The sequence below is a fragment of the Alosa pseudoharengus genome, unplaced genomic scaffold (genome assembly GCF_046254945.1).
Source record: "Alosa pseudoharengus isolate Yale_2024_CS ecotype anadromous, Long Island Sound unplaced genomic scaffold, YU_APseudo_1.1 YU_APseudo_1.1_scf_2, whole genome shotgun sequence".
In the NCBI taxonomy this organism is placed as follows: domain Eukaryota; kingdom Metazoa; phylum Chordata; class Actinopteri; order Clupeiformes; family Clupeidae; genus Alosa; species Alosa pseudoharengus.
The window spans coordinates 26889940-26916500 of record NW_027468663.1 but is presented as its reverse complement, the minus strand read 5'-3'; the positions used below and the strand labels follow the sequence as shown (position 1 = coordinate 26916500).

Here is a 26561-nt window from a genome sequence, read left to right as displayed (position 1 = left end):
ATACATACATACATCACCACTAGGCATCTTTATTTATCTTTATTCTCATGGTCGTACACAAGAACACATGCGTACAAATAGACACCACTACATCTTGTTGCGTCTTTATAATCATCGTACACAAGAATAGGCTTGGGAATCGCTTCCAGGTATCGGTAAGGAACCGGTTCCAAATGTTCTGATCCATCGGAATCGTACACATTAACGATTCCAATACAAAGCTTTGTTTTACAAATGTATACTTTTTTAGAAATTTTAAAGTATTCAACTTCTGTATTGTTATTGCACACTTGATATTCATTCTCTAAAACCACTTTAAATTAGACATTCAAAGCCAACAACTCTCAAAGCCATCCTATAAGTGTTCAGCAAATGGTACAGGAATCGATATGGGAATCGATAAGGAATCGCATCGACAAGCAGACTCGACAATGGCATCGATATAGATAATTTCTTAACGATGCCCATCCCTACACAAGAACACGTATGGACTCAATTGGAACACTGAGTGCACACAGCCACACATATGCAACACCAAACTGTAACTTCAGAACTTAACAGTGCTGGATTGAGTGTGGTGGACTGAGCAGGAGATCTCGGTGGGAATGAGGTTGCTTCACTGTTGGACACCCTGAGACTGTCCTTGGAGCTGCTGGTCCTAGTGCTGCTCAACTAAAATCACTGGAGCCTACAGCCTCTTGGGGCTCAGTGCTTAGTGCCTACTGATTTCTAAATCTCTGTGATGAAGTGTCAGACCCAGGGATGGCCGGTGGAGGTGGAGGTGACCGGCTTGCTTGCTTCTGTGTGTGTGTGAGAGAGAGAGATTCTCCTGACACTGAATTCATGTCCACAATCACATTTTTGACCTACCAGTTTGGCCCAGAGGAGAACCTGGTTCATTAATAAGTGTGAATTTAAAATGCCAGCATGTTGTCACTTTTCAGGCAGAGATCGGCCAAGTTTGAAGCTACTATTAACTCTGGCTCCACTAACTACTAGCTTTAAAAGATCAGTAGAGTTTGAGATGGTTCTAAAGAATCTTTGGTAGGGTCAGAGTCGTAGATCTCTTACTATTAGGTGTTGCCACCTGACGTCGTAAAGTGGGTGGCGGCCATGTTGGAAGTATGCAAAAGAGAACGTCAAAAATGGTATGTTACTGTTATATAGCCCTCCACAGTTGCCATAATAGTCCAGACAAAATAAAGATATGCAGTTTAACAGATTATTCATTATCAAGGAGAGCAAACTTTTAAACTGACTGAGGAGCGGAGCAGTCAGTTAGACAGACCTCGATGTCCGTGGCAAAATCGAGCCTAGAATGAACCAGTTACAGTTTTAGCTTTTCCTTGAATAGGCTAATTAGGCTATTATTCTATCCAATTTGAGTCATATATTCCCTCACACTAGTTAAAATAGTACACGGTTACCCTAATCGTCCAGACAGGGATAAGCTACGCATGTTAATTGCCAGTCAAGTAGAGCAAACAAACAGAGTGTGCCTATCCAAAACATTTGTGGCTTGATCAATAGAGTTCTGTTGCCATAGTGGCAGTCTGAAACATACCTCAGGTCAATCTGTCTCTCTTTTCTTTCTTTTGTTTGGGTTCTGTCTTTTCTTTCTTTTGTTTGTTTGGGTTCTGTTGGTATGGGATCATCATATGCAGTTAGGCATATGCATGTAGCATGTTACCTGTCCATACAGAATCCGTTAAATATGCCCTTGTGTCATGTTTCTTATTCAATTTAGTAGAACAACATGAGTGACGGAGAGAACATAGAAACAGGGCATCCAGCAGAAGTCCTGCTCAATACACTGCGCCGCACCACAGTGTACAGCACTGCTTGGCTTGGGTCCAGTTAGGGCATTCTGATTGAAGACAAAGTCATCAAACTGATTTTGTCGCTGATGCTCTCATGTCGCATGCAGTTATAACACGTCTGAGATCAGTGGAGAGCTGAGCTGGTCTCATTAGGTTCTTAGGCTAAAACTGATCTGAGGTCAGAAGAGAGGAGAGAGTGAGTGCTGCGTTGGGTCAAAAAAACAGCAGCAGATTGATAGATGAACCAGTGTTTCCAACAGAATTGGATTCAATTTGTGGCGGTAGCTGACTTGGACAACGGCGGGGGGGGGGGGGGGGTCGTCTTGGTAGTGTATAGGTCTAATTGAGTGCCTGTCACTTGAGGGAACCCTTGCAAATTGCAATTGTAACACAGTTTGTTGTGTGGATGCAATTCATAACGTTTTCTACATAGTTAAAATAAAGGTTCGTACTTCTCCTTGGGACAAGCACTTTTGAGTTTTGGAAAACACTTTTCCAGATTTTGCAAACATTCAGTGTCAGAGTCAATAAAATGAGACCTTCAACGAAATTGACAAGCAGCTGTAAGTAGGCTAAGCATGCTAAATTCGGCATCCAAACAGTATTCTAACGTTAGCTTTGAGATACTGCTTGATTGCATAACTTAACTTAGTTTAGTCTCTTCAATGTAGCCTACTATGTTGTGAAAGATCTTAGCAGAGTTAACTTCAATGCAGCAGTTTTGAACAAATTTGCGCAGCATGGTCATGATGCTAAGCGGATTTAATAGCAATTTAGCCAGACGTCTTCTATGCAATGCTTCTATGTGGCAACAACAATCCTTCAACAATCGTGAATATTTTGTTAAATGCACTTGCAGAGGAGGGGCAGCAGGCTACGAGAGAGAGCGGGGCGGGGCAAGGAAAGGCTGCGTGCATAAAAAGCGCAGCTCAATGGCAATGCAAGGATTTTATCTTATATTTAATTTAATTTAAATTCAATTAAATTAAACATAGAATATTTATGTTTGGCGGCCGATTTTTAATTTGTGGCGCCCCACCACAGATTAGTCAATGTATGGGAAACACTGTGAACTGATCTGAGGTCAGTTTGGGATCGAGTAGTGTCTCACTTTCAGTGCTTTTGGTTGCCATCAAAGACTGTATATATACAGTCTATGGTTGGGATCCTCTTCTGGCTGTGTATATTGTGTGGGTGATTGACAAGTTCAGAGTGGCTGAACTTTGTCATCTCTCTTGTGTGGTGACCCTCTCTGTTGAAGCACCTCTCGAAGACGGGGTCAAGCACTAGGTACCGCCAGGTTTTCACACACTCTGCCCAGAAGGCTGCTAAGGACCAGGGCTGGGTTTAAGCTCTCTGCACTCCACAGCTGAGCACAAAAGAAGTCATTACGGAATCAAATTGTACAATTAGGGGCACTGATGGCATTAGTCTCGGCTTATCAGTGCGGTCAAGCCAAGACCTCAACCGACCCAGTATGGAAGTATGTGAAGTAGCCTTTTACAGTGCAGTATGGAGTTTAAGTATGTGAGAGAGGCCTACAGTATTGCAGTGGATTTTATGGCCAGTGCAGTATGGAGTTTAAGTATATGAGAGGCCTACAGTATTGCAGTGGATTATGTGGCCAGTGCAGTATGGAGTTTAACGACTCCTACACACAGTTGCGTGTGTTGCAGTGCTGGAGACTCATCTCGTTCACTTTACATAGGCTTATGTCATCCATTGTGTCGCGTTGCTCCCGTCGTTCGCGTTGAGAAGTTCATCTTTGGCTGCACCGATGGACGGCACCAGCCAATCAAATTATGAACAAGCGAACAACAGACTGCACCAGCCAATCAAATTACAGTTATACCTTAAGTCATTTGCAAAGCTACAGTGGGGAACACCCACTGGCATGCGTTGACGGAACGCAACTGTGTGTGGAAGCCGTAATGCGCATGCAAGTGGGTGATCCCGACAGTTGGGGGTGTGTAGCCTTGAAGTATAACCGTAATTTGATTGGCTGGTGCCTTCCGTTGCTGTCCATCGGTTAAGTGAAAGTTGAACTTTTTTCAACTTTTCGATGGAGGTGACACAACGGACCCACAATTCAGTTCGGTAACGGATCACATAAGCCCGTGTAAAATGAACAAGATGCGTCTCCAGCACTGCGCGCAACGCAACTGTGTGTAGGCACCGTCAGTATGTGAAATAGGCCTGCAGTATTGCAGTGGATTATGTGGCCAGTGCAGTAAGGTATGGGTTAGAAGTGAGGTATGTGTAGTATTCCATGCGACTCCAGTGTGTGTACTGAGACAGCCCTCCTCTGTGGTACTAGTGTGTGCCTCTGGAGCTGATCCTGGGCCTGTGAGCAGGTGGGGGCTGCTGCAGTGTGGCTACTGGCTTCTCTGTCCATCTTCCAGCAGAGGGCTCAGCCAGTCCAGCCGTGTGCTCAGTCCAGCTGTGTGCTCAGTCTGAGCACTTGGGACACGTCCCTGACCTGAGGGCTTCACTCATACCTGGCTGGCTTCTACCTTGGGTTTCCCTTCTTTTTGTTGATGTGACTGCACTCTTCACTTCACTTTACTCTTTCTCTCTCTCTCTCTCTCTCTCTCTCACCCTCAGCCTTCTCTCTTTCTTTCTCTCTCCATCTTTCTCTTTCTCTCACCCTTTTTCTCTTTCTCTCCATCTCTGTCTCTCTCCCCCTCTCCATAGCTCTCTTACCCTTCTCTCTTTCTCACTCTATCTCTCACCCTTCTCTCTTTCTCTGTCTATCTGTCTTTTTTTCTCCCCCTCTCTCTCCATCTCTCTCTCTCTCACCCTTCTCTTTTTCTCTCTCTTTCTCTCTGTCTATCTCTATCTTGTTTCTCCCCCACTCTCTCACCCTTCTCTTTTTCTCTCTCTCTATGTGCCCCTTTTTCCTTTTCCCTCTCTTTTTCCCTTGGGGATCAATAAAGTATCTCTATCTATCTATCTATCTTTTCTCTAGTGTATAGGCTGAGGTCTGTTAAAAGGTTGCCATATCATCAGGGTTATTACACAGAAGTACGGGGATCCAAAATCCTACTGCTAGACAAACTCACTTGCATGCCAGTGAAACTGTAGAAATTGGTGGCCCATAAAAAGAGCAGGCAGAATAGGCTCTTAAACCCATCATGAGCCAACACATAAAACATTACAATTTATCTTTACTGTAGAATAAATATGTTTTCTGTACACACACACACACACACACACACACACACTCTAAACAAAAGAGAAAACCTAAAACGGTATAAATAAATTCAATAACCAAGCCAATTATCAGGATAATGAATCCATTTATTTATGTGTAGTCTATTTGACAAAGCAAAGACTAAGATTTGAGCCACTTCTCCTATATATATAGCCTAGGGTCAAACTAGTAACACACACACACCTGAGGCATCTGTTGGGGATTGCACACACACACACACCCCTGAGGTATCTGTTGGGCATGAGGGGTGGATCAGGTACAGTAACACATATAATGCTGCCATAGAGGGCCTCAGCCTCCACAAGTCTCAACACAGAGTTCACGGTTCAACACACACACTCATGCACATTTACGCAGACAAAAAACATACACAAAGCCTCATTCCTTCACAGTGCAGAGTAGGGTGTGTGAGTGTGTGCAGCACGCGGCATTTAAGAGTGACACAGCTGAAACAGATGGCCCCTTCATATTTCGCCCTGGTGACGGACAGCACAGGCCGCCCTTGTTGGAGGGTCGCTCTCTTAGAGTGACGTGTGTGTGTGTCTGTGGCCATTTAACACGGCTGGCCTCTGCCCTGTATCGCCCTTTGAAGGCTGAGCTGGTGGTAGCAAAGGTGAGATTCAGGGAGCATGTGTGTCAGTGTCTTTCTGTGAGTTTGTGTACATGCCTGTGTGTAAGCGTGTATGAGTCCTGGTATGTGTGCGCGCGTGTGTGGGCGTGCGCGCATGTGTTGGGGTGTGTGTGTGTGTGTGTGTGTGGGAGTGTGTGTGGGAGGGGGGTCATCGGCCTCCATATTAGCTGCTCCTCCTCCTGCTGCTGCTCTCTGCCCTGGCACAACCAGGCTCCTAAGATGGCCGCCTCACACACTGTCTCTCTCTCTCTCTCCGTACCCACTCCGCACTCGCCACCCCTCCCCCACCCTCTGTGTGTGTGCGCTTGAGTGTGTGTGTGTGTGTGTGTCAGCACACTCATTTCTCTGGGTGTGTGTGTTTCAGTGTTTGAGTGAGGGTGACCTCACTTTATCCGCTGTGTGTGTGTGTGTTTTAGTGTATTAAAGAAGACTTGTCACCTTGTGTGTGTGTGCGCACGTGTGTGTGTTCTTGTGTATTAAAGTAGAGTTTTTTTGTGTGTGTACATGTGCGTGTGTGTTTATTTGTGTTTGAGTGTTTATGTGTGTGTGCGTGTGTGGTGTGCTTTGGTGTATTAAATAAGTTTTGTGTGTGTGCGCGTGAGTATCTGTGTTCTTGTGTATTAAAGAAGTGGCTGTGGGTGGGGGAGTGTGTACTCTGGCGTCTCACCAAACAGTAGATTGATCTCACCAGATCACAGCAGGTTATTATGCAAATGAGCGTCTCCATAGACACCCAAAGTCCCGCCCCACAGCAGACCTGCCTGGGCTCCAGGCCTCTGGGGTTTCCCATCGGGCCCCACAGGGGCTCCAGGCACGACGACTCTAACCCCTACACACTCACGCTCACTCACGCTCACACTCAGACAGTCAGTCACACAGTCACTCACCATGACTCATGGGCTCATGGTTTTTGTTGTCCAACATACTGGCCTGCACAGTTGAGGCATGCACAGTTAGTGCCATTGTAGAGTATTAGCCGGCAGTGTGGTTACAAAAGGTTGGAGGCCACACCATTTCAACACGAGGAGACGTTGAACAGAACCCAACTGGTTGGTGGGCAGCCTTAGTGGAAGCTTCTTTCATTTTTCAGAAACCCTGTTTTAATTCTCCCTTCCTGTAACGGGTTAGGGTCGTAGTTAACATGTGTGTGTGGGGGGGGGGGTCGTAGTTAACCTGCACAGTGTTCATCAGGGCCTCGGCCCCTCTCTGAGGAACGCCGCGTGATGAGAAGGGTGGATGTTGGAAGGTACTAGGGTTAGGCGAGGGTTTTTGATGGCCCAAAAAGGCCATCAAGCATATGAGCCCCTCATGGCGGGTCCACATGGTGGGCTGTGATGGTGGAGGATATCTGGTCTGGACCAGGGCTCTGGGTCTCCAACCTTTTTTTGCCGTCTCAGACCTACTTTAGCTAAAGGACAGAGCCTGATGGCCACTCGTGTATTAGTGGTCATGTCTCTGGTGCTGAGACGTGTCCTTTTTTGGGGGAGGCTGGAGATGGACGCTCTCCCCTCTAGGCACGTGAAATCTGATCACAGGGAGCCATTCTGTGGACATACACACATGGTTGTGTATGGACAACATGCCAATCTGTGTACACAAGGAAACACAGACACACGCATACAATCTCCCCGTCTGTCTCTCTATTTTATGCTCTCTCTGTCTGTCTCAAATTGAATTTATTAGGTACGCTAATACATTAGTGTTGTAAAAAGCAACAAGTTTGACGTATGAATAGCCTATAGTTCCCGTCTTACACTGTGTCTCTGAGGGCACGTTGAGTCCGTGGGGGTTTGTGAGCGCGCATTGAGAATGTGTGTATAGTATACTCTTTTGATCCCGTGAGGGAAATTTGGTTTCTGCATTTATCCCAATCTGTGAATTAGTGAAACACACTCAGCACACAGTGAACACACAGTGAGGTAATTTCCCGACGCAGTGAGCTGCCTGCAACAACAGCGGCGCTCGGAGAGCAGTGAGGGGTTAGGTGCCTTGCTTAAGGGCACTTCAGCCGTTCCTACTGGTCAGGGTTCGAACCAGCAACCCTCCGGTTACAAGTCCGAAGCGCTAACCAGTAGGCCACTGCTGCCCGCTCGTGTCTGTGAGCCTTTGAGTCTGTGCGGGTTTGTGAGGGAATGTGTCTGTGAGCGTGTTGACTATGTGTCTAGTATGTTGTGTGTGAGGGTGTTGAGTGTGTGTTTGTTTCCGTGAGGAAGTGGTGTGTGTGCGTGTGTGTGTGTGAGCAAGTGTTGACTATATGTGTCTGAGTATGTTGTGTGTGTCTGTGAGGGCGTGTTGAGTATGTGTGCCCATGAGCTGGTTGAGTAGGAGTCTGTGAGTGAGTGTGTTTGTGTGTCCATAAGGGCGTAGTGAGGTGAGTGTGTGTGTGTGTGTGTCTGTCTGTCTCCATGAGGCCATCAGGGTTGGGTGGGACTCAGGTGATAAGACACACACTCTGACTCTCTGATTTGAATCTAGCCGAGTCGAGTCGGACACATGACACAGCTGTCACCTCTTCAAATGCCAAATAGTGCACATGCTTCAGAACAAAACAGATATTTAGGAAAAGGTTGGCAGCAGTAGAGTTAAGAAAAAGAAAGAAAAGTCTCGAAGTCTCCAGCTGACTAGTCCGAATTAGGGATGTAACGATTACCGGTATAATGGTAAACCGCGATAAAAATGTTGACGATAACAATTACCGTTTTCATTTCAAATATCATAATTATCACGGTTGATTACCATGGTGTGGAAACCGTGTGTTTAATCCTTCCCAGCTTCATCCGAGCCTGCTTTTGACATACAGTAGGCCTGGTACAATGAAACAAAAATGGTACACTACTGATTCTGATGTCTAATTGATGGATTTAACTGAGATTTCGTTAGGCTATACCTGTTTTTAAAAGGCGGAACATTTTCACCGCAAAACATACACTGCATCATGTAGCCACAAAGTTTGTTTCGGCAGTCAGGATGTATACTATGAATGTGAATGAAAATATGTTCTTCTCCAGTAACTAGAGATGCACCGATAGATCGGCTGGTGACCGGAATTGGCCGATTTTCACGTGATCGGCCATGACCGGCGACCGGCCGGTCAGTCTGAGACATGCCAATTTTATGCCGGTCAAATGCACTTGTGCGCCGCAATTGTAACAACACCCAGCTGAGTTTGCAAAGTTTGAAGAAGCTAGCAACCAGGCCAACACTCAGGGGTGGATGTAGTGCTACAAAGAAAGCGCTAATAGGCTACTGAGTTTTCCTATGCAGCAACGCTGTGCTTTGCCATAGGCCTACTGCGTGGAATTTACTAAGCTGTCACTTCATTAGGCTACGTAAACATCGCTCATCACTGCCGCTAATTGCGTGCCCACAGCTGAACCACAAGTGCTGCTGAACGGAGATAACCGATTGCGACATTAAAAAATAAGCAAAGTTTAGCGATCATAGGCTACAGGATAATAAGATGTCAACAAGCAGCGACATACAGTAGCCCTAGTAGTTCTACTCCACTTAAAAAAAAAAACTCTAACTATTTACTGCACGTAGACTAGGGCTATGCCTTAAAATACCCTAGCAGATTGAGAAGTGGATGTCGTGAAAATGAACAAACGATAGCCTATTAGAAAGGCAAACAAATTAAAGTTGCTTTTGACATAGTAGTAGGGTTGGGCACCGAAACACGGTTCTAATATGGCACCGGTGCTGACGCAAACGGTAATAACTGCATGGAATAAGAATCGCGGATTTCTGTGCCTCATTTCGGTGCTTAAATAGCTTTTTTTTTTTTTTTTTAAATTATACGAGGCATCACTGCATGTCATGCGCCATCTCTAATGTCTTGCTCTGATAGCAACACATCCAGACACAGTTATCGATAGCTAACATAAAAACACTGGATGTATAAACCAGAGGGGTGCACCACATAGGCCAGTGGACAGTGTTTGACAGCTTGCGTGAGCCCAGGTAGCTTGCTTTTTAAAGCGATATCGCGAGCTCCTGTCAAAATCTAGCAGTGGGCCTAACTACACACAAGCAAAAGGCTATGCAACAACATCAACAGTAGCCTATAAGTTTCACAATATTCTTGCTAATGCGCTAACTGGCATTTATTTTAAATGTTGTCAGCAAAGTTGTAAGGTGAAAACTTTATTTCAAGGTGTGTTCTAAACAACATAATGGCATGATATTAATCTTTCATGTGCATGAGGCCCATATAGCATCAAAATGAATATGAAGATCATGTTAAAAGTTCGCTGGCAAAAACATAAATATGTAGGTTACATACCTGATGTCACTGAGCTGTCAAAGAGGCTACGAAAGCATCTCCGTACGTTATCGCTAATTAAACTCAGCTGACTGGTGTTAGCGCATAGCCATAGTTGCTGTTAAAATGCCTAGCCTACTAGGCTAGCGCTGGGAATCTAAACACTTCAACAGCCTAACATGTTCAAAACTATTGCGTGTTATGGATTAAGACATGACATTTCTTGAAGTATTTGGGAACACACTGAATTAACTGTTAGTCCCTGTTCCCTGTTAGATTAGCTTGCTTGCAAATTGCGTTGTCCATGACCTGGCAGTTCTATGGCAAGCGGTTTTAACATACTGTAACGATTTGATAGCGAACCACACAGTTGTCCAATCAAAAGGTTTATTCACTGGGAACGAGAGCTGGGACACAGCTAGACCAAGACCAAGACACAGAACACAACTCAAACAGGGCAAGTCAAGCACGCACACACACCACACATACAGGGGAGGACGCAGCCTCCCACACAAAAAGGATCACACACGAGGGAGAACTAAAAGGGAAACATGTTACAATAAAGACGCTAACATTACACACAAAACTAAGGAGAATAACGACATAAACCCCCCAAATGTTCGCTCTCGTATCCCAGGATCCCCTGCGCGGGAGAACGCGAACACTGTCTTTTTGCGCCGACGTTACAATACCTTATGGCAAACCGCCTACACTGGGTAAACTTGAAAGCAGAGCTTACCATTGTGTGTGCATGCACGGCATGCTGTTTTAACATTTAAATGTATTATTCGTAGGAGCAATGAGATATTGATAGTAAATTGAATATAACAGTTCAATAACAGTTCAATTTCATGTTCAACCCTACATCGTAGCCTACAATGAAGAAAACCGATGCTCTGAATACTGAATCAGCTGTCTCTGAAAGTTTCTATAGCCTAATTGATGCATTTAACCGGAATTTAGATTTAACTTTTTCACCGCAAAACAGACGTGCGCTGTTTTCATATATGGTGGAGCACCTAATCGCTATTAGCACTTCTCCTCCCCTGTGTTTGCGTAATGGCCTACTCCCACTTTTCCCTCGCCCTCCCATAAATTCATCAATGCATATGAAAATATGTTCCATGGTAGCATGTTCAAATGTATCATGAAAATTGTTCTTATATCTTTAGTTAGATATTGGATGTGAGAAGAAAAAAAATGGGTCAACTTAACTTAATCCATAATTTGATACTGCAGCTGAAGTTAGACTTGAAGAAGAATCTGTCTGCTCACCGGTTCCATTTTTTTAACAACCATTTCATTATTGATAAGTTGATTACATTTTTATATTAACATGTTCTATCAAAGAAAAGATAGAAAATAACTATTTGTGTGTAAAATGGTTAAAAGAAATGAAATCGGAATCGGCTAAAATCGGTATCGGCAGGTCAAACTCTATGAAAAATCGGAAATCAGTATCGGCCCAGATAATTGCAATCGGTGCATCTCTACCAGTAACAATAGGCCACCTCAAAATGCACCAGAATAAAGGGATCACATCTACTCAGTAACAACTATGAGCACCCCCAGGTGAAAATGAGTTCCAGCATTCCCGGTTAACTTTTGATAAGGTTTTGCCCATATTTTTTGTAACATAGTAAACACTGTCAAACTTTTTGAAACTATTTTAGCTTGTGTAGGCCTATCAGTGCTTTCTGAACATATTGAAAACACTTTAAAAAATACCGTGATAATACCGAAAACTGTGATTTTGGTCACTATAACCGTGAGGTTAAAATTTCATACCGTTACATCCCTAGTCCGAATGCAGTCAGTGTAAGAGTCCGAGTCCATGCCTGGGTCATCAGGTCTGAGGTCTCGTCCTGCCCCCGGGTCTGACAAGCCTGGATGAAGGCAGGAGTTGATGACCTCTCGGTGGTGGTAGTGTGTTGCATGGTGTGTGTGTGTGAAGATGGATGTACAGCTGTGTGTTCATGCAAAATTTGTGTGTGTGTGTGTGCGTGCGTGCGTGCGTGCAGCTGTACTCTGTGTGACCTGAGTGTAAGCCTACTATAATCTGCCATCCAGAAGCAATGCTCCAAAAATCTGACCCATCATCGCCATGGCGAATTGGTAGGTCCACATTTTCATCTCTGCTCTGTCTGTCTGTCTCTATCTCTGTCTCTGTCTCTCTCTCTTTGTCTGTCTGTCTGTCTCTCTCTCTCTCTCATATATCCATTCTGTCATTCTCACCCTCTCTTTCACCACCGTGGAGCTACAGTGTTTACGCAACCCGTAAATATAGAAATAGGTGAAACAAAGACAGGTCTATGCAGCAGGAGAATATGAGGCCTGTGTGTGTGTGTGTGTGTGTATGCGCACACACTCACAAGACAGAAGTCTGACTGGACTGGGTTGTTGCTGATATGCCCCTTTCAATAGGTGAGATGACATGCCCTATGGACAAACACTCATGTATTTGTGAATGTGACTCTGTGTGTGTTTAGGCCTCGGTTCCCTCTCCCTCCAGTGTTCACTAGGTTTCAAGCATACTTCTGTTTTGGAATTTTACCCCCCTGCTCCTCTCTCTTGCATCTACGTGATCCACAGTTGTAGCACATGAAGGGTTAAAGCATGTTCTTAGTCTCTCTGTTGCCCTCTCTCTCACACGCACGCACGCTCTCACTCTCCCTCTCCCTCCCTCTCTCACTCCCTTTCTCATACTCACACACACACACACTCTCCCTCTCTCTCTCACTCACTCACTCTCTTGCTCGCGCACACACACTCTCGCTCGCTCGCTCGCTCGCGCACACACACTCTATCGCTCGCTCGCTCGTGCGCCCCCTCTCTCTGTCTCTCTCTCTCTCTCTCTCTCTCTTTCCTCTCTTTCCTCTCTTTTCTCTCACGCACACACTCTCTCTGTTTTCCACACACACACACACACACACACACACACACACACACACACACACACACACACACACACACACATACTGTCTCTTTGGCAGACTGGCTCAAACCGGTTCTGGGGAAAGTGCTTTGTGTTTCCCAGTGCATCCTGGGTAGGGTCATGTGTGTGTGTGTGGCTCTGTGATGTCACTCTTATGGGAGAAGGGAGGGGGAAAGGAGAGAGAGAGGGAGAGAGAGAGAAAGTCCTTGAGTCAGCTATCTTTATCAGATGAGATGGCGGTGTGTGTGTGTGTGTGTGTGAGGAGAGAGAGAAAGAGAGAGTTGGTGTGTGTGTGTGTGTGCGTGTGTACAAGTGAGAGTAAGTTTGGGAGGCTTTGTAACACCAGGTACTGCGACAGTACAGTCTGTGTGGTAGGTACACACACACACACACACACACACACACACACACACACACCACACTGACTGTCATACTCTAATGCTGCTTCTCGTAAAGACATAGTGTGTACACACTCATAGGAAAGTATCAGTAATTACTTTCTCCTTCAACCCACCTGCATGGTAGGGGTGTCTGTATCAAGTGTGTGTGTGTGTGGTGTCCAGCACTGAAGAGGTTAAGGTAGTGTGTTGTCTTTTGAATGACTCTTCCTGTCTGGCCATGCGGTTCTAAGCCCAGTCTGGGAGGCCGCAGGCCTCGGCTATTTCTGGGTGGCCTGGTCTGGGTGTGTATATGAACACACACACATCTGTGTGTGTGTGTGTGTGTGTGTGTGTGTGTGTGTGTGTGTTTGTATGGCCACACTTTGAATCTATCTACTCGTCATTTGTTTTGGTTCATGCTGAGCCATCTCTAACCATACTGAGTCTTACTGTGTTGTGTCTGTCTCTCTCTCTGTTTGTCTGTGTTGTGTCTGTCTGTTTGTCTTTGTGTTAGTGTGTCTCTCCATGTGATGGTGTGTGTCACCCCGTCTCTCTCTCTACCAGTAGGAGTAAATGTGTTATAGACACACAGAGCTGTAAGGCCATGAACACACATGTATGTTAGGTAGCCATGTGGAAGTGTGACTGATGGACTAAGGCGGGCAAGATAAAACTGGACAGTTGTTTTTGGACATTATTTCTGTGTGATAAAGAGTAGGCCATGCATTGAAGACTGGTGTTTGCAAGTCCAGGGTATTGTGATGTTTGGTATTTTGGTGTTTGTTTATCTCTGTTTGTTTACCCTTCCTTATTGTCTTCTTTCTGTCCACCTCTCTCTCTCTCTCTCTCTCTCTCTCTCTCTCTCTCTCTCTCTCTCTCTCTCTCTCTCTCTCTCTCTCTCTCTCTCTCTCTCTCTCTCTCTCTCTCTCTCAACTGGGGCAGCCGTCATGTCGGAGGACGCCGTGCGACAGACGCGCAGCCAGAAGAGGGCGCTAGAGAGGGACTCGCTCCCCCCCACCACTGTCACCCCCACCGTCAGCGATCTTCCTGAGGCCGAGGCCAAGCGGGCACGCCTGGAGGACGCGGGCGAGTCGACGGGCCGTGATGAGAGGACAGAGAGGTCAGAGAAGGTGTCCCGACCTAAGGTGGAACCCACCACTACCACTGGGAGGACCACCACCTCCTCTTCTTCCTCCTCCTCCTCCACCCTGCTGAGCGGAGCAGAGGTGAAGGCCACCATTAAAGTGGAGGTGCAGACAGGAGAGCAGCCCGTGGACATGAGCACCAGCACCAAGAGGTGAGGGGAACGGGTGTGTGGGTGGGTGGTGTGGCGTGTGGATGTGTGTGGGGGCAGGGTTGGGTGTGTGTGGGTGTGGTTGGGTGGGTGTGTGTTTGGGGGGGTTGTATGTGTGTTTGGGGGTGTAGGTGTATGTGGTGGGTGGGTGGGTGGGTGTCAGAGCTAGTGAGCGGAGCTGAGCGGTGCGAATATCCCGCTCCTCGCTCAGGTGGCTGTTCACTCGGCCGCTCCTCCGCTCAAATTCACGTCAGGCCGCTCCGCTCAATTTCGCTCCCCGCTCCACTTCAAAATCCTCCCGCTCCAGTGAAATCGCTCCACCATGCTCGCTCCAATTTAAAAGAGGGAGAAATAATATACAAGCCGAATTGTCACCCTTAGAAATCTTAAATCCCAAAGAACTAAGAGAAACAGCAATGTCACTTATAGAACATGTATTGTAAAAGAGCCTAATGCAACACCGACAGTGCAACGACGAACAAGCTTGGCAACGTACACATAAGACTAAAACTAAAGGGATCAGTGGGATTAATTGCCTAAATAATACAGGTTTAGCGTCCAGGTTTTACTTCAGCCGTACTTAAAGCAGGCCATTCAAATTGCTCACGTTTTCCTTTGCTCTCCGTAGCACACTCATGTTTCCGCGAAATGTGTCTTCTTAAATTCCAAAATAAATCTCACTGGAACAGTGTCACCACATGGTTGTTCTTGCTCTACATTGTTTGTATCTAGTTGTAGGAATAGTACGCTTGTAAGCCCTATGACTTTCAGTTTCCTTTCTAAAATATTTAGCGACTTCATCCCCAATGAACTCACTGTAACGTCGGCACACTGGACTATGTGCTACGGACTCTGGGACAATGCATTCTGGGATATGGGGGAGAACTGGGGGTTGTTTGTGTGTGTTAATGCCTTTATTTACTGTTTTAGTGTAGCGTGTTACCCTTTTAGGTCTTCCTCGTGTGTGATCCTTTTTGTGTGGGGGGCTGCGTCCACCCCTGTATGTGTAGTGTGTGTGTGTGTGTGTGTGTGTGTGTGTGTGTGTGTGTGTGTGTGTGTGTGTGTGTGTGTGTGTGTGTGTGTGTGTGTGTGTGCGTTTGACCTGCCTAGTGTGTGCTATTTTTGTGGCCTGCGTCCTTGCCCCTGTTTCTGATTGCTAGCCACTGATAGCGGCTTCCTCACCTAGCTGCGGCTAAGCCTAATTCGTTACATTACTATGGCAAGTGTCTTTGTTTTGAAATATAACGGTCTTGGTTTCATTTTAAAGACATGAGATCTGGGTGGATTTGGGCATGCCTCAGACTCGTGGTGTGAGCGGTGCCGGAGCGGAACAGAGCGGCCGCTCCGGTCTCTAAATGAAAAAGCGCTCCCCGCTCCAAGAAAATTCCATCCGCTCTGCTCCTCGCCCGCTCGCGCTCCGCTCTGGGTGTATGTGTGGGTGGGTGTGGGGTGGGTGTGGTTGGGTGTGTGTGTGTGTGTGTGTGTGGGTGGGTATATGTGTGTGGGTGGGTGTATGTGTGTGTATGCCAAGAGAGTAGAAGATGTTTGTGTGTGTGTGCATTAGTGGAGTTTTGCGGAGTCAAAAAGGTTGGTTTTTTTGGATGGTGGAAAGGAGATGGGAGTGTGTGTGTGAGAGAGGTGAGTGTTATAGGAGTTTGTGTAAGTTGTTGGTGGTGGAGATGGGGCTTCTGCCAACTCATCATGGTGTTTGTGTTTTGAGGTCTGCTCAAGGTAGCTTAAATGTCTGTGTGTGTGTGTGTGTGTGTATGTGTCTGTGATGGATTAAGTGCGTTTCAGAGGGTGGCTACTGGTTCACATTTGACCATTTTTACACAACCACATGGGAAAAAAGTCGGCCAGGAATGTGCGCCTCTGTTTGTCAAATTTGAACACACTCAACTCTATGCTCAACATGCCACTGATCTCGCTTCAGAGACCAAGATGGTCCCAGATCTGCCGAGAGTGTTCTGCTTGGTGTAGATGCGCTAACTGGCCACTGGTCCACAGAGAGAGAGGTGTGTGTGTGTGTGTGTGTGTGTGTGTGCGCGCAAGTGCAAGGGCATCTCTGTTTAATCAGTGGGATGTGTGTTATGGATGATGGACTCTTCCCAGGATGCAATGCAGAGGGAAAGAGGCGTCTGAGACGGGAGAAGTGCTGAGGTCACCGAGTTGGGGGGGGCAGAGCTTTGAGTGTGTGTGTGTATGTGTGTGAGTATTCAAATTACTGTTTAGCTACTAGTATTTATGCAGATTATAAAATACTATGCATTATTAACTAAATACACTTGATATGAATTTCAAAATATATGATATAGAGGCATATGACATAAGCCATAATTTTCCGTGTTTGTGTGGAGAGAGTCAAGCATAATCTAGGATGGCTACTGGTGTGAATGACCACACTACAGTATATTCAATATTACTGATGAAGATGACGTCACTGATGACACCCCCCCCAATTGGGTACATAAAGAAGAGATTTTAAGAACCTAAGGGGGGAATTAATTTCAAGCCCTGTGGCTGGGTTTGAATGATTGCCAGATTGTGTGGTCTCCCCAGTCAGTGACTATCCCACCTTCCGAGACAGCGAATGCAATACTTTTGGTCTGCATACAAAAAATATTCTTCCAGCGTCTTCTGACGTAATAGACGTCATAGGCATGTACCTCTCCTCTCCATTTATGTTTGGTGATTCAGCGCAGCCTTACGTTAAGAGAACTGAAGAAGAAACAAGAACTCTTTTAAATGAATTCAAAAATAGAAAATGCGTTGTGAATTTTACCCGGGCAGCCGTTGATATACCGGGGAGGCCGCCCATGTAAGGTCTGTATGTGGGAGACCCTCGGTCGGAGAGCACCTGAGAGTGGGGCAGTGGTTTGTTTTATTCATTAAAGGAGTCTCTGCTTTCCTGCTATAGGCTGGTCCATGGTCATAAGAAACGTTACTTGTCAGTGGGAAAGGGAAGACTGACGTACTGGTCAATGCTGGTTAGTACTCGTCAATGGGAGAGCGAGTACTGGTCTTTGGCTGGTCTTTGGCTGGTCTTTGGTTATAAGAAAGCTGCTCAGTGGTCACGTTTGTGAACTGGTCAGTTCTCTGGTCTGTGGTCACTTGTATGCGCTGTTCTGTTGTGAAATGTGGCAATGTTTGCTGGTCTGTGGTCATGTGTGCAAACTGGTGCTGTGTCAGCCTTTTGGGGGATCCTTCACTTTTTTACACACACACACACACACACTCTATGATGACACAGGGAAAGTAGTTGTGGTGGCACCATTTTCTGCATCACCTGAACCCTACTTCACTCCACAAAATGAAGGCCATGTGTCACAAACCGGTTCTAGCCGGCTGTTACCATGGTTTCCACTTTGGAAGGAACCGTGAGGGATGGGGGTGGGGGGTGTCACATGATGACTGTGTGGGGAAAAACACTTGGTCATGTGACCAGCTTCTGTAGACTGATTAATACACAGGAAGTCTCTGTCTCAACACTCGCGCACACACACACACACACACACACACACACACACAAACGCATGCCCACAGTCAGACACACATGAGATGAGAATATATAAGCACATACAATGGAGCATTCACTAATGTGCGCTACGTAATCACCTGTCCAAATGAACTCACTGAAGCTCCACTAGGCCTTTACACATTCGGCCCAGAGAAAACAAGGAGAGCTACACCCACCCACACTCTTTCACTCACAGTCCCTATTGACATCCCAACTTTCATAGAAGAGGATGAGCTCCACCCTACTCTGCACATATGCACACTTGTTCAGTAAGATGCATTGAAGTGTGAGTATTTCCTGAAGCACAGCTTCAGCCAGCTTCCTCCCCTCACCTCGCCTCGCTTCGCTGTCACTTCCTGTCTTGGCGCTGAGGGTAGCAGGGCTTGCGCTCCCATGCTCCGTGTCTGCTGTGCCGTGGCGGAAGTGGTGAGAGTGTGAGAACGGTGTGTGTGTTAGTGCACATACAGTAAATGGTTGTGAAGCATGCCCCAGTAAGAGGTAGTGCAGTGTTGTTAATGGTCTTTTCTGAGGTCTGTGGCTGGCTTCATTCAGCTCTATTTTGGCAGTAGAAGAAATGAACCTGTGTTATAGCCTACACACACACACACACACACACACACACACACACACACGCATACACATGGAGATGTGGGTTGATGGCACACAAACACAATTAGTTGGTTTATCTGTGTCATCACTCAGTTCTGTAGTCCTCTGGTCCCTCTGTGTGTTTCTCTCGGGTAACAGCCAGTTCCATTCAGAATCCTTTGAACCTTGGTGTTATCCAAGGGAGTAAGGAAACATCCGAAAAACCTACCCCCTATGGGAGATTCCATAGGCTAACAAGCCATCACCTACTGCTAGCATTCCATTGACCCCCATTCATTTTGGCGTCACTTTACCAGCGAATAACTTTACATCTGAAGCGTTTAATGACTTTTTTTTCCATTGTTTATTTCTAAAGAAACACAACAATGTATAAAAGGCTCCATTAGCTTGTATCTCACGTTATGGCCCCGTAGCAGCAGTTTTTGTAAAAAATAGACTAACGATGATGTCATGACCACACTGCTTTCTGTTGCGCAGTAGAGAAATTACCATACAGTCAGAAGAATCAGGGGGAATTGTGGGTGGACGAGGAGGCAAACAATCAAGGGAGAAGCCCAAATACAGTTAATGACTGCATCGGAACACAATATTTCAGCAACATTTTGGTGGATTGGCACTGGCAGTACTTCGGAATGTGGCAAGTGAATTCATGTGAAGTAACATTTAGCCACGAACAACTAGGATATTTTAAGAGAAGTATATGTAGTTAAATAATGAAGTTGGGGTAACGAGGTATAACTATATTCACAAAAAAAAAGTAATTATACAGGCAATGGAAAAAACTCCTATCAATTTCAATCGCGGTTAACAATTTATTTACAGATCTACGCTTGATTCTGATTTCTCTCGGTGCAGCTACCAGAAGAGTTACACATTTCAGACAGGTTGCTCACATCCCCGTTACGTCGTGGCGGCCATGTGTAACGTCCGCCAAAAAATCAATTCATACTCCACATTCCATAAAAGATGGGGGCAGTACACCTCCAGAAAGTGAGTTGGTCTACCCTAGAGTAACAACCGAGACACATGTATTGCAGTTTGACTGGCGGTTATGTTGTCCGCATACCGCCTCTCATGGCCGAAACTGGTATTATGACACCTGTCGGGCTGTGGCTAGTAATTTAGCATGCTAATTCAGGTTGATGTGTCTGCAGCACTATACCTTGTCATTTTTTTAATGACGTAATCACCCTTATTTCTTCTCATTCTTTTGATGTGTGTAGCTCATTTTTTGGATATTTTTACCTCAATTCTTACACATGGCACCTTTAACATCAAGAACATGAACCAGAAAGGAGGTTCTGTGTTCTGAGGTTCGGTGGTGGATAAGGCCTATCATAGCCCTTTTCCTCCGACGGAGACCTGCTGGTTCTGTTCCCGTTCGAGAAGTAATATTTGAACCGTTTGGAGCATTTCAACCAAACAAAAACTGGTTCAGAACGTGACACCTTGGTTCGGAGCTGGAACCAAAAAATGGTTTTGTTAATGTTTTTCCTGCAAACCTGAGTGGCTGTGTCCTTTTTACCAGATCGCTGTCATATTATCCTTCTGTGTATGCATTTCATTTACCGGTACTTCTGTTTATGCAGGCTGGTTCGCTACATAGCACCAAGGTTCAAAACATTCTGAACCGAACTGGTTCAAGAATGCGTTATCTGTTGGTCGGAAAACGCCCTCAGTTAACCGTTCTGCGGTTCTAAGCACACAGTCATATCATGTCACTTGAAGTACAGTCCATTTGTGCCCTGCCCTGGAATCACGTCTCATCCTGTGTATATGACCCAAGTCCAGGAGGAACTCGAGTCAGACTTAACACTGGTGCCAAAAAGTCGAACTTTAAATAAGAATCTTAATTTATGCACGCACGTGCACACACACACACACACACAATAACTATAAAGAAGTCGCCCAATAAACACACACACACACACACACAGCCACAGCTGTAAAGAAGGCTAATCTATCCAGTTTATGTTTTTTCCACAATCTAAGCACTGCTTTCACCACCATCTTTACTTAGTCCACGATTAGTCTAGAACCCTAAAAGTGCATCTACACGATTTCCTCAGCATGGCAGTTGTTTTGTATGACTGACGGGCCCGTGGGCCAATGGGAGTGTGGTTGTGTGTAGGGGCGGGTGCCCGACTAGTCATGTGACTCCATGGTGGCCGAGCTGGGACTGTGTGATGGCGGGACAGATGGGGTGTATCGGTGCGCGGCGTCACACACTGCTTTTGTGCAGTCAAGCACACAGTGAATGATCATGCTGCTTAGGGTGACCTCTGGTGGACACGTGGTGTACTGCATGAGGTGGGATCAACTGAGGTGAAGGGACCTGAATCATTGCTCATGATTTTAAAGCTCCTCTAGCAGTTCACTGTGTATTATATAGTGTGTAACATCTGTTTATGAGGGTTTGTTTGTTTGTGCTTTTGTGTTTGTTGATGTGTGTTTTTTCTTCCTCCAGTGAGATCAAGAAAGAGAATAGCCCACCCACACCTGAAGATGATGATGATGATGATGATGATGATGATGTCATTGTCCTGTCAGACAACGACTCCCCCAGCCCACAAATGAATGGCCACTTCAAAGAGTTGGACACAGACCTGTTGATGGTACACACACACATCAGTTGATTGTACACACACACACCAGCTGAGGACACACACACACACACACACACACACACACACACAGCCTGCTCTAAAACCGCTCCCATTCCCTTGTGCCATTGATGACTCTCTTTCTTTCTGACACCTCGTATGAGCTGCTGAGCAGCATTTGATTATGACTGTACGTCTGAGGCGCACTCACACTCACACACACACACACACACACACACACACACATGCACATACACATTTTCATACCTGTTCAAATAGACAAAATGTATTATTGGGTGTAGGCCTTACTCTGACTGTGTGTGTGTGTGTGTGTGTGTGTGTGTGCGTGCGTTGTGTGTGTGTGTGTGTGTGTGCGTGCGTGCGTGCGTGTGTGGGTGCGCGTGTGGGTGCGCGTGTGTGTGTGTGCGCGTGTGCGTGTGTGTGTGCGCGTGTGCGTGCGTTGTGTGTGTGTGTGTGTGTGCAGAAGAGCAGCCCAGAGGAGAGGGAGCGCATTATTAAGCAGCTGAAGCAGGAGCTGCGACTGGAGGAGGCCAAACTAGTGCTGCTCAAGAGACTCCGGCAGAGTCAGATGCAGAAGGACAGCCAGCCCAAGGTACACACACACACACACACACCGCAAGAAGAAAAGCTTGCCCAAGGTACACGCACACGCACACTCGCACGCACACACACACACACACACACACAACGTGAGAAGAACAGGTTGCCCAAGGTACACACACACACACACACACACACAACATGAGAAGAAGAACAGCTTGCCCGAAGTACACACCTGGCAAGAGACTGAAAGTGTGTAGTCCTACACATGAAGACAGACAGAAGTAAAGGGTGAATGTAACCGTTTAAGAGGTGGACAGTGCAAATATACAAACTGACTCTCTCTCTCTCTCTCAGGCGGTGGGCTCTGGTGCTGTGGCTAACCCTCCACCGCTGGTGAGGGGCTCCTTCACTGCAGCCAAGAGCTCCCAGCAGGTGAGGCACACACTGGTCCTGCCCACACACACACACACTGGTCCTGCCCACACACACACACACTGGTTCTGCCCACACACACACACACTGGTCCTGCCCACACACACACACACACTGGTCCTGCCCACACACACACACACACTGGTCCTGCCCACACACACACACACACTGGTCCTGCCCACACACACACACACACACTGGTCCTGCCCACACACACACACACTGGTCCTGCCCACACACACACACACTGGTCCTGCCCACACACACTGGTCCTTCCCACACACACACTGTGTGACCCAGCCTTTAGAACAGCTAAACCACTATCATATGTCTAACCCTATTCACTCCCTCATCACCACCTAACCCTATTCACTCCCTCATCACCATCTAACCCTATTCACCCCCTCATCATCATCACCTAACCCTATTCACCCCCTCATCACCACCTAACCCTATTCACCCCCTCATCATCATCACCTAACCCTATTCACCCCCTACTCACCACCTAACCCTATTCATCCACTCATCACCACCTAACTTTATTCACCCCCTCATCACCACCTAACCCTATTCACCCCCTCATCACCACCACTTAACCCTATTCACCCCCTCATCACCACCTAACCCTATTCACCCCCTCATCATCATCACCTAATCCTATTCACCCCCTACTCACCACCTCATCATCATCATCATCATCACCTGACCCTACATCACCCCTCATCACCTGACCCTATTCACCTCCACACCACATGTTTTCACTGCTGTTACTGTTGTTGTTTAGTAATGTTGTTGTTTACAGGTGTTGTCAGGGCGCAGCTCTGGCACAGTGATTCCACCGCCCCTGGTCAGAGGAGGCCAGCAGGTGTCCAAACATGGCTCCCAGAACTCCCAGATCATCATGCCCCCTTTAGTGAGAGGAGCACCGGTGAGACACACACACTCACACACACACAAACTGTACACAAATGATCCAGATCCATAATGGCAAAGTGAAGTTTTGTGTTCTGTTCATTTCAACTGTGGCACAATCGAGTATGTTGGGCAAAGTAAAACACACAACACACACTGTACAGAGTAAACCACACAACACACACTGTACAGAGTAAACCACACAACACACACTGTACAGAGTAAACCACACAACACACATTGTACAGAGTAAACCACACAACACACACTGTACAAAGTAAACCACACAACACACACTGTACAGAGTAAACCACACAACACACACTGTACAGAGTAAACCACACAACACACACTGTACAGAGTAAAACACACAACACACACTGTACAGAGTAAAACACACAACACACACTGAAAGATAAAAAAAAACACTCAAAGGGCTTAACCTGCGGACCTTATACGGACCTATGTGTGAACGACATACAGTGCTGGCCAAAAGTATTGGCACCCATGCTAAAGTTGACTGAAAAGAGGAATATAAAATCATCTTTTGGAAATTGATCTTAATGCCTTAAGTGAAAAATGAGGAAATATCTAACCTTTAAGGACACCAATTTTCTTAGTGAATGAATAATGTATCATAAATAAATAAATGTTCTTCCTTAAAATACAGGGGTCATAATTATTGGCACCCCTATGTTAAATTCCCATAGAGACAGGCAGATTTGTATTTTTAAAGGCCAGTTATTTCATGGATCCAGAATACTGTGCATCCTGATAAAGTTACCTTGGCCTGGTTTGATTCTCATTGAGCTCAATGCAAATCAAACCAGCTAATAGGCTAACTGAAATAACACCCATGCCAATCTCTAGGTATGGTGAAGGGTATGTGATGATGTGGGGCTATTTTAATTCCAAAGGCCAAGGTAACTTTATCAGGATGCACAGTATTCTGGATCCATGAAATAACTGGCCTTTAAAAATAAAAATCTGCCTGTCTCTATGGGAATTTAACATAGGGGTGCCAATACTTATGACCCCTGTATTTTAAGGAAGAACATTTATTTATTTATGATACATTATTTATTCACTAAGAAAATTGGTGTCCTTAAAGGTTAGATATTTCCTCATTTTTCACTTAAGGCATTAAGATCAATTTCCAAAAGATGATTTTATATTCCTCTTTTCAGTCAACTTTAGCATGGGTGCCAATACTTTTGGCCAGCACTGTACACGCACATTACAAAATCTCCGTGTGGTTGTCGAGTGAGGGGTGGGTGCTTGTAGAGTTCACAAGAGGCGAGATATGATTCAGAATATATGCGGCCGCTGTCACAGCTGCTGTTTGTTTACAAAGTGTATGCATCATGTAGGCTATAGAAGAAAAATCTATTGTGCGTAGGCTAATACTTGAAGTAGTCAAGTAAGTGTGCATACTTGAAACTGACCTACAGTATTTGTATGTGTGCTACAAATAAACACATTTATCTGTTTTCAACGTTATGTAGCAGAATTACTTGGCTATGGAACCCCAAATCAGGTTTGCGTTGGAGAGAGCATGCACAAACTTTATGGTAGGCTACCAGCCAATTCAGTAGGCTAACTCAAGACTTCAAGGCCATCATATACAACGTTTTTAAACAACAAACAAAATACTAACATAACAGTGAAGTGGTTCGTTTTTTCATGGTTTATTTTTCCAAAAGCATCCTCTCCCCATGTGTCTATTGCATTTACGTAAGGAGCTTTGAACAAAATTGGGTTTTCTTCGTTTTCATTTTCTCTAGGCATATTTATGCTCAACAAATATCAGGCTCAGCAGTGAGGTCATGAGAAGGCTATCAATGAACAAAAAACCGACCGTGTTGGCTAACAATTTATTAAATACTCCTGTTATTGTCATCAACGACGTCGCTGTAGGCTACTGCCTTTTCAGCGCCTTCTGCTTATGATGATTTGGTCTTTTGAATTCCTTTGGCCTTGCAATGTAGTTGTAAGCTAATTCAACGTGTCTCTTGCCGTTCCCTTCATGTGTTCTATCACAATGCTGTCTGCCCTCATGGACAGTAGCTCCGTGATGTCTGCATCTTTCCAGGTCGGAGATTTTCTGGACAGCACTATGCCACTCCATCATGACACTGGCATTTAAGTCACATTTAACGCACGAAAGAAACGTCACCGACACGCTCTCTCACTAGGTGTGAATTTTAACCGCATGTTCTACGCTTCGTTCAGACACAGCACATTTACATAATGTCTGGAGGAAATACTAGGGGGGGGAGCAGTAGAACAACCGGCTAAGTTCGGACTTCCATATGACCGTTTATGTTCAGATATACGGCCCCACCGTTTAACATCCGCAGAACCTCCGGTCTTACACGTACAGTATGTCTGAAAGCCCTATCAGCCACTTGTTGTGATTCTGTTTTAATTCTTAACCCCCCCCCCCCCCCCCCTCCAGCCCATCTCGGTGTCGCCCCAGCAGCTGCAGTCTCTGCGTCAGCACCATCAGCACCACCACCATCAGCACCAGCACCATCAGCACCAGCAGCACTCGGGCTCCGTGTCGGGCTCTGGGCCGCCGCCCCTCATGCTGGCGCCACGCGCCTCCGTGCCCTCGGGGGCCCAGAGCCACAAGCTGCTGCAGTCCGGCGGCCTCATCCGCGTCGCCAACGTGCCCACCACCAGCCTGCTCGTCAACATCTCACAGGTCGGCACACACACAAACACGGGCACTCACACACACAGGCACACTCATGATAATTCACACTCTCTCACACACACACACATACACACGGGCCCTCACACACACAGGCACACTCACGCATATTCACACTCTCACACACACACATACACACGGGCCCTCACACACGCACGCTCAAGCATATTCACACTCTCTCACACACACACACGGGCCCTCACACACGCACGCTTGCACATATGCAGACACGCACACACACAAACACGGGCACGCACACACACATCAACACGCGCACGCACACACACACACACACACACACACGGCCACTCACAAACACACACTAGGGGTGGGTGTTATGGACAAAAATTAATATCTCAACATTTTTTGTGATTTTTGATGATTTCAACTAAATCAACCAATGCATTGTCACTCTATGACATTTCCAATTCTGCCCCCCCACTTGTGTGTGTATTGTAATTATATGGTCTACTCTAGTAGTCTAAAGCCAGCTACATTAGCTAAGAAGATAAGTTTCCCAATGGAAAGTCTGAAGCTGAAGTTCCTTTCAAACCTTTACTTAAGATTCACTGTAAAACTAAGCAGACCAACAGAGTACATCTCAGTTAGTTCCTTCAGTGTTTCAGAGCAATCATGTAGGCTAATGTTACAGGTTACAGAATAGAGATGCATT

The 26561-nt window shown here is 46.0% G+C and overlaps 1 protein-coding gene and 1 non-coding gene across 4 annotated transcripts in view; both read left to right on the top strand.

The window, feature by feature from the left end:
• Window positions 1-26561, top strand: part of LOC143134181 (transcriptional repressor p66-alpha-like) — a 42655-nt gene that overhangs the window by 7110 nt on the left and 8984 nt on the right. For all 3 annotated transcript variants that reach the window (XM_076294346.1, XM_076294344.1, XM_076294345.1), the window contains exons 2-7: window positions 14184-14538; window positions 21129-21276; window positions 21749-21877; window positions 22183-22260; window positions 23063-23188; window positions 25631-25879. In XM_076294346.1, coding sequence (XP_076150461.1) covers window positions 14189-14538; window positions 21129-21276; window positions 21749-21877; window positions 22183-22260; window positions 23063-23188; window positions 25631-25879 — 1080 coding nt within the window. In that variant the 5' untranslated portion in view covers window positions 14184-14188. The remainder of the gene's footprint in view (window positions 1-14183; window positions 14539-21128; window positions 21277-21748; window positions 21878-22182; window positions 22261-23062; window positions 23189-25630; window positions 25880-26561) is intronic.
• Window positions 21388-21469, top strand: LOC143135783 (small nucleolar RNA SNORD60). Its single transcript, XR_012989214.1, has one exon. It is a non-coding gene; the product is annotated as a small nucleolar RNA SNORD60 (small nucleolar RNA).